The following is an 8,707-nucleotide window of genomic DNA, read 5'->3' as shown; positions in this document are numbered from 1 at the left end:
GCGGCGAGCAGAGCCGGGCGGTCCGTGGTCCTGGAGCGCACTAGCCCGACGAGCGCGCACTTGCTCGGAGCACTGCGGCCAGCGTTCCCGGACCCCTGCTCGTCTTCCCCGCCGAGGACACTTTCCCTGACAGCTTCCGAGCTAGCTCTGCACCGAGAGCTACCGGGGTCTGTTTCTCCCACGAGAGTAGCCTGCCCAGCCAGAAGAGCAGAGGGAGGCTGACAGCCCTACCGGAGAGGCAGGTACCGAGGTCAGCTCTGGAGTTCTGGGATCTGGGGCTAGATGACTTGATTGGCCCAAAGGGCCCCTTCTCAAGTCCCCGCTGGCTGTTTTGTTTTGTTTCTGGGCTCCTGGGAGGTTGCATCTTAACCGGCCTCCTCACTCTGGAGACTAGGCCCTGTGCTGTGGGATTAGGGCTCCAAGTCCCCCACCCCTCGGGCGCAGGGTTCGCCTGCATTTGGCTGAGCGTAGCCACTAAGAGTTGGAGATTCACGCATCGAGCCCCACGCCGGTCGCCCTATGGGGCCCGACCTAGCCCCTTTGGCCATAGGAGTGGGGACAAAGTTCGCCCCGTTTCCGCCTCTTGGGTTGGAGCACCAAGGGGCTCTCCTGACCGGGGAGCTCGCCCCTCGTTCTTCTCTTCCAGGCCCATCTGGCTAGCTGGGCAGCCCTCTTCGCTTCCTCCCCGGCCTCCCTGGAAGTCTGGCCTCTACTGGCCACATCACCTCCCCTCTGCCACTGACGCCACCCTAGCCCCCACCGCCAGGGCTTGCAACTAGGCGCCAGGCTCGATTATCAACACTTCAAAGACATCCCATTTCATCCCGTTATGAGCCCATTTTATGGAAGAGATAACAGAGAATTAAATGATTAGTTCAAGGCTACGCGGGATTTCCCGGAATTCAAGCCGAGGGCGCGGGAACTTGAGAGCCGGAGCTCTTCTCCGTGGGACGCACCGCTCTGGCTGCGCGCCTCGGAGTCGCGGTGAGCCGCGAACTGCGCGTTCGGCGAAGTTTAGGGATCCTGCGCCGGGTCGGGTCCCGGCAGCTGGAGACACACGCTTGGCGGGGAGTCAGCACCTGCGCCCGGGCCGCGCAAGCCCAACCCGCAGGGGCTCACACTTCTTCGCTTTGGCGAGCCCTGCAGCCCGCGCGCGGGCGGGGGGGGGGGGGGGGGCACGGCGCAGTCTGCAGTCCGGGCAGCGCGCGAGATTGGGGCCGGAGCCTCGCACAGGGAGCCGGGTTTGGCTGCAGCCCTGGAACCCTCCTTGGCCTCCGAGGGTAAGTCTCCGTGCACTTCACCAATTGGGTGGCTGAGCTGCAGCCAGTCCTCCCCACCCAGCATCAGCTTCCCTCCTGTAAAATGGGGACAGTTTCACTTACCTGCTGAAGGTTGCTGTGGGGATCAAGAGTTTTATGACGAAGGGAGTCATAGAATTAGGAAGCGCTAACGATCAGTGGTTATATGAACATGTCACATTAACTGCGACAGCGTGAGGATTTGTCAAAGGAGAGGGGCTGTTAGGACTGGTAGGAGACCCGGTGAACGTCTGCAAGCAGCTCCCGGCTTAGTTCCCAAAGGAATGCTTTGGGTCATAAAACAAAGTGGAAGGATGCCTATTTCTAGATAGTGAATTAAATACTTTCCATGAATTTTTTGGCTTAAATCTCACAACTCTATGATGTAGTATTTACTCACACTTTATGAATGGAGAAATTGAAGCACAGAGAAGTTGAGCAATTTTATCAAGGTCATGGGTCAGGATTTGAGGGAGGCGGGTTTGAAGGCAGATTTGCTGGACTCCAGAACCCAGGCAAGTGTGGAGGAGCTGCAGGGCAGGGTCATTGGCTCCCCAGTGACGTATCTCACTGATGAGACAGTTTCCCTTTCTGATCCTTTAAATCAGAGGGGTGTTAAGACTCAATTTCTCTCAAAAAACAAAAACAACAAAACAAAAGGAAAACCACCAACAGAACAAAAACAAACCTCGCTGTCTCTTTGCAAAAGGAAACAATAGCAGTGACTCCTGGGAGTGAGCTTAAGGCCCCGCCAGGGTGGAAGTGCTCAGGTGGTGCCTTTCCTTGCACAGGTGAGGGAGAAGCAGGTGGCCCCAGAGACTGGAAACCCTTCTAAGTCAGGGCCTGTTTGCCTCTAATACAAGACACTGTTGGCCTTGGGGTGGAGACTCATCTAAAGCAACACCTCCTTCAGAAGAATCTCTGAGAAAGCCTTTGCCCCAGACATCTGTTTTGGGAGGAAAGGGGAGACTGGGCCAACTCCTTGGCTGGCTGGAGCATTTTCCTGGCCTCAGCATGGCCAGCGTGGCACAGAATGGGCTGCTCTGCTCTGTGCCATTCAGCACTAGCCAGTGGCACTTAGAACCCCCATGCCTCTGGGATACATTGCCTGAGAAATTCATCTTCATTAGTGACCCAAGCTGAAAAAAAAAAAAATTTACTTATTTATTCATGAGAGACAGAGAGAGGCAGAGACACAGGCAGAGGGAGAAGCAGGCTCCCTGTGGGGAGCCTAATATGGGACCTGATCCTGGACCCCAGGATCCTGCCTGGAGCCGGAAGGCAGATGCTTAACCACTGAGCCACCTAGGTGTCCCTAAGTAAAATCTTAAAAAAAAAAGAAAGAAAGAAAGAAAGAAAGAAAGAAAGAAAGAAAGAAAGAAAGAAAGAAAACCAAAAATCTACCCCCTCATATACTGCCCCAGCCTCAAACCCAAATGTGGTATTTCATAATTGCCCCCTCTTCCCTGGCTAGTACCAAAAAAAAAAAAAAAGAAAGAAAGAAAGAAAGAAACAACAACAACAACAACAAATTCTGCTCTAATGTTTTCAATAAAAGGGAATCATTGCATGGCAAGAAAGCCTGATACTAAGCAAGGAAAATGCATTTGCATCTCTTTTCCGTGTTATCCATATTTATCATTTCCACAAATACCACCTGAACACAAGGCCCGGACCCTGAAACAAGCAACTGACTTGGAAACTACAGACCTGTTTGTAAAGAACGGTTAGGTAATTTTAAAACTTTAAATAAAAATAACCAGCCTTCAAACTCCCCAACTACATATGTTTTCATCATTTCCAAAGATGTAGAAATCACACTGTCTCTGAATAGTTTCCAAGGTAGTTCAGGCCATGCTACTGGCCTTTCATACAGCCGCCTCTCCTGCCCTGAGACTAGGAACTAAATGCACATCCTAAATAGAAAGTTCCAAATAGCTTCAGTTCAGTGATGGTTTAGGGCCATCTTTCTCCCCCAAACCCCGTACTCTAGGCCTCCTTCCAATTGCCCTCCCTCCAAGTGTCAGGCAAAGTGAATGTACAGGGCCTCTGGCACTGCCCGTATATCCCAGCCCTGCTGCCCCCCCCCCCCCCCCCCACACACACACTCCTGCAAGACGTTCTCTTCTTTGGAGGAAAGAGATGCAGTTTGGAGGATGTGAGCTGGTGAAATACGTGGTGATACATAAAGGATTTTAAAAAGGAAGATGAAGACACGTGGAGGAGCAAGAGGAGGAGGAATCATTCTATTCCACAGGCATCAATTTCACTAGGTCTTTGAAACCTTAGACATTTCCTTTCAATTATTTCTAAGCTTTAAGGTGGAGGCCTGAGTAAAAGTGGCTCTGTTTCGGGACAGATGAAGGTGCTCCGTCCAGCTTGCCTGCAAAATGTGTTGGAGGGCATTCCGACTTGTAGTTTCTGTTGTCTTTGGAAGAGCTGGCTTCTCTAAAGAGGTCCATGGTTCTGAAGTGCTAGGACCTGCACAGCAGCAGATGTCACCAATCCAACAATATCACCGGAAGAGGCCCCAGATATAACAGAAAGCCTCTCCTCTTCTTCCAGAAGGTCTCCCAGTGTCTCTCTAAGGAGTCCTAGTTAGCACAGGGGCCTGAGAACTCAAGTTCTCCCCTTCCATCTGGGGTGTCCTCTGCAGTTCCCAACCCCTTGAAGGGCCAGAGCTGGTTGTCTACACCCAGGGTCCTACGCCTGCTCCCCCCTTCTTTACCAGTGGTTGAAACCGCCTGGCAAGGAGGAGCCCCCATCTCTCACCGGGGCTCCTGCTGTCGCACGGGCGCCACACTGGACGGCTTCGGCGATGCACTCAGGCCCGGCGGCAGACGTCCTTCCCGGGCAGCGGCGGGAACAGCAGGCGGCACAGCACCCCCCGGGGGCAGCGCGGGCGGCAGTGCCAGCAGCTCCTCCCCAGAGCTCACCGCACAGTCCTGCTCTGGTTCCGCGTCCGCGACGCCCCCGGGCGCTGTACCGCAGTTGCGCTTCTTGTCCTCCTCCTTTTTCCATTTCATGCGGCGGTTCTGAAACCAGATCTTGATGTGCCTCTCGGTCAAGTTCAGCATGACGGCCAGCTCCACCCTGCGTGGCCTCGAGATGTATTTGTTGAACAGGAACTCCTTCTCCAGCTCCAGCAGCTGGGCGCGAGTGTAGGCAGTGCGAGTCCGTTTGTTTTCTTCTGGCTCTGCAACGTAGGCGCCGCCTGCGAGTGACAGGGCATGTGAGTGTGGTCCCTGGCCCCCAGGCTCCTCCTGCCCCACCCCTGAAGGCCAGCACTTCAGCCCCAGGCCTGAGAGACCTGGTCCTGCCTGGCACTCCTGCCACTCAGTCCCAGCCTCCTACCCCAGAGCTCAGTCTGGGCTCATGCAGCCCTTTTCCAGCAAATGTCACCTTTTATTTATTTATTTTTTTGGGGGGGCGGGGTGTCAAAGCTGTGCCTGCTCTCAGGCTCACACTCTCTGTGAGCATGTGGGGGCAGGTGGGCTCTATCAAGCACTGATCCTTCAGGGGGTTCACTAGGCCAATGTTTGGGTTGAAGGTGATTAAAATGCACACACAATACATACTTAAGCTTACTCCATTCTACAAAGGCAATAAGTGCTTTTAATATAAGACTTCTAAAAACCCACAGCTTTCTGACGATGACCCACAGTAAGAACACATTTCATATCACTACCCAGTTCACACACCAACATAGAATTGGCACAAAAATTTTTCAAGACATAAAACCAACCTTTATCACATATGATACTAATTTTTCCTATTGTTTACTATTTCATTTTTTTTTAAAAAGGCCTCAGGCCAGTTAATTGATTTCACAATCAACTTGGTGAAATGTTGAAAAACCTTGGTGAAAAACCTTGAGCCAAAAACACCCCTGAGCTTATGACATATAGTGTTATATCCAACCATGTGTTATCTCTCTATACAGTTATATTGTAATCATCCCCAACTCACGAGCTGAGCTGGTAAGTTCTCTACAATTGTTTTAATCTCTACCGGATCCCTGTTCTGGAGAAGGGAAACTATATGGGGCACCAAGGAAGTCCCCATCAGCCCTGGCCTCTGAGTCCTGGGCTCCAAATGCAGGCAAAGGTGAGCGAGGAGCCTCCAGGGGTCGGATTCCCACTGGGAATGGAGAGCCCTATGCAGGATGTGCGAGTGGTGGAGTCAAAGGCTCAGGCATTCCAGCTCCAAGCCCGGGTCGCAAGGAAGCGGCCGCTGGCCCAGTCAATTACCTCCGCACACCTGCTGTTTGCCACTGTGCTCCGGGGCTCTTTAGCTTTTCCTTTTTCTGTGAGATACCGACTGCACCTGAGCGGTAGTCTCTGGCCCACTTAAGTTCCACCAACACTCTAGGACGACCCCTAAATCTGCTTGTCTTAGGACGGAGTCTGGGGTATTTCTCCTGTGACTGTTAGGAAGCTTTAGGGAATTGAAAAGCTAGTATGGGGTGTGTTTGGGAGGAGGGTTCCCCTCAGGCCAAAAGGAGGCACCCAGAACCCAAGGCAGAGGCTTGGATCAGTCAGGAGAGGAGTACTGCTCCTTGGGGAGCGTCTCCAGAGTCTTACACTTCCAAGCTTTCCTTGGCATGGGAGAGAAGCAAGCAAGCCTTAAGGGGAAGTTTAAAAAGCCCCCGCCCGCCACATTCTTAAATTCAAATCACAGTCTCTCAGGGCTCTGGCCCTGTTCCCCCACGGCTTCACGGAGGTGCTGTCAGCCACCCGGCAGGATCCACTACCCCAGGACACCAATGCTCAGGACAAGTTGGCAGAGAGGATGGAGGCTGCTGGTGGTGTTATTGAGAAGATGTCAATAGTCCCCAGGTCTGTGCCCTTTCCTAAGGCGCAGGGTGAGGCGGTTTAGGGATAAGCCCTCCAGTGAGGCTAATGCAGTTCATTTCCTAGGTTGACATTTTCGAAAGTTCCTACAGCATTGTTGTTAGTATTCATGTCTATAGTACAAAGGAAAGACCGTTGGTCACTTTACTCTCCCTTGGGGTTTTGAAACCCCACTAGGAGTGGGCAGGTGAGTTCACAGACCCTTGAAGCTCTGCTCTTTCAAGAGTTTTCCGGGAGGACCTCCAGGCCGCAGGAGTACCTTACAGAAAAGTAGGCTGGCCCTTGGCTGAGCTTGTAGCGGGTCAGAGGGCTCTGGCAAAGGCTTCTCCGTGGGACTCTCCAACCTGAGGGGGTTACGGTTTCGAGGTTCCCCCATTCCAGGGCAAGGTCGCCAATTTTCCATCGGGTTTTACTGTCTGGCTCCTTAGGTCTGCCCTAGCCCGAGCTCCCGAGCTCCACGAGTGTAGGAGTCATACCCTGGTGGAGATGTTACCTGGCTTCAGAACGTTTCATTTAGGGCCTCTTTGGGAGGTCCGGGAAGGCCGGGAACGCGCGTCCCCAATCCCCACCCTGGGTGGAGGGACGTGGTCCTCCCGCCTCCCAAGAATCCCGCATTTCCCAAGGCTCCCAGCCCCTGGCGGCGGCCGCGGGCGGCGTCAGTGCGCAGAGGCTCCCGGCCGCGTCTGGCGCCCCCTCGCCCCGGGCTGCGCCGTAGGTGGGGAAGACAGCCGCTGAGCTTGGCCCTGTCCTGCCTCCGGCCCCGCCTGGTCCTCACGCTCGGCCTTCAAGGAAAAGGGAACTAGGAAGAGGCGAGCCCCGGGGCCCCTGGGCGAGCCCGGACCCCCCAAAGCTCGCTGGGCTGCGCCGGGGTCTGTGACAGGCGCCGGGGGCGCACGGGGCGCCACGGACTCTCGGGGGTCGGGGCCGCCGGCCTGCGCCTCTTTCCCCTTACCCCCGATTCCTGGAAGGAAAGGAAAAGTCAGGTACGCGCCATGCAGGTGTGACCACAGGTGACTGCGGCACGGAAGCGATAACATTGTGTAGCGGCCAGGAGCGGCGGCCGCTCGCCGGGGAGGGGGCCCGGAGGCTGCTCCGCGTCTCCGCCTTCGGGCTCCCGGGACGGCCTTCGGGGACACGCCGGCGCCCAGGGCCGCGGGGGCCCGGTGCTCACGCCTCCCAGAAAGGGCCATGCGGGGGGTGGGGCATCTCCCTCCTCAAACTTGCTTGCTGGGAAGCAGCGGGAGGAGACCCCTTCGAACGTTTCTGTTTGTTCAGAAGTGAACTAGCATCGCAGACGCCTCTCGAAGCTGCCTGTGTCCCAGGCTGAGCAGCCAGGCCTCGGTCCTGCCGTGAGTACCCCTCGCACCCCGCACCCCAACTCCGGCCCACCGAGCACCTTTGCAGACTTAGGTGCAGTCTGTCTTCCCTGCTTTTCCGCGAGCCCCGAGTGCCCCCCGCCCCGAGCCTGCCTGTACTCCTCTAAGGAAGCCTCCCGGATGGGCTCAGGGCCGGGGGCCCCGGGACTCCGGAGCAGCTTCGTCCCGGGGCGGGAGCCTCCCACAGCCCCGCTCGGCTTCCCTGACGATCACTCGGTGCAGTCCTGCCGGGCGGATCCCCGAGTGGAGGGGTGCGGAGGGTCCGGAGCCTGGAGCTCGGCCAGGCCTTAGCTCTCTGGGGGTGCGCGGGCTGCTGGAGTTCGGTGTACGGGGAAGGAAGGGTTTAAGCTCCCAGAAGGAGAGCTGAGTGGAAAAGACGCCCCAAAAGGGACCGTAAAGGTGGTTCTGTGTAGGATGGCCTAAGTTGGCTTCCTGTGCAGTTTAGTCCGACCTTGGGTTGTCCCTGGCGATGGGAACGCCAGCCGGCAGAGGGTCCTGGGGAGCATTTGGAGGTGGGGGCAGCCGGGGCCAGAGGCGGCGAGGACGAGGGGGGCGGGGAGCCAGGCTTACCTGCCCACTGGCCTTTCCAGGCGTGAGCCTTGGTAGACTTCATCCACGGGAAAGGCAGCTGGACGCGGCTGGGCTCCTCCAGGGCTGCTGGCTCGGCTCCCTCCGGGAAGGGCCCGGCCGGCGGGTGGGGGAGCGCGAGCTGAGCTGGGAGGTGGTGGTGGAGGTGCGCCACCGCGGCGTCGTCGGCGAGGGGAGGCACCTCGTACGGGGAGATGTCCGGGGGGCTGCCCTGCTCCAGAGCTCCCAGCGTCCCCGGGAACGGGGGCGGCGGCGGCGGGGGCTGGCGGCCCATGTACAGGCACGCAGGGGGACTGGCGCTGAACTCGGGAGCCGGGCCCCGCTGGAAGGCGCACGGGTCCTTGTAGAGCTGCGTCGCTGCGTAGTACTGCTCCTCGCTGTTCATGGCTGCGGCCGGGGCTTGGAGGCCAGGACTAGGGAGCTGGAGCCGGGGAGCTGGAGCTGTGCAGCGCTCCCACTCCCGGCGCCACCCTTGCTCGCTTTGACAGCTCCGCTCTGCTGGCGGAGGGAACCCGCCACCGGCGGGGACTGGCCGGCCGGCCTCCGCGCCATAGGCTCGGCGGTGCCCCACGTGGCTCAGCCTGGGGCCATT

The 8,707-nt window shown here is 57.0% G+C and overlaps 1 protein-coding gene across 1 annotated transcript; it reads right to left on the bottom strand.

Moving 5' to 3' along the window:
• Positions 1-4,066: 4,066 nt before the first annotated feature.
• On the bottom strand, positions 4,067-8,500 carry PDX1 (pancreatic and duodenal homeobox 1). The gene is made up of 2 exons (XM_025996603.1): positions 8,098-8,500; positions 4,067-4,512 (listed from the first exon to the last, which is right to left on the bottom strand). The coding sequence occupies exons 1-2, from the start codon at positions 8,498-8,500 to the stop codon at positions 4,067-4,069; spliced, it is 849 nt and encodes a 282-aa protein (XP_025852388.1).
• Positions 8,501-8,707: the final 207 nt, after the last annotated feature.

The sequence above is a fragment of the Vulpes vulpes genome, chromosome 9, assembly GCF_048418805.1.
Source record: "Vulpes vulpes isolate BD-2025 chromosome 9, VulVul3, whole genome shotgun sequence".
NCBI lineage: Eukaryota > Metazoa > Chordata > Mammalia > Carnivora > Canidae > Vulpes > Vulpes vulpes.
This window is presented reverse-complemented; position numbering and strand designations above follow the sequence as displayed.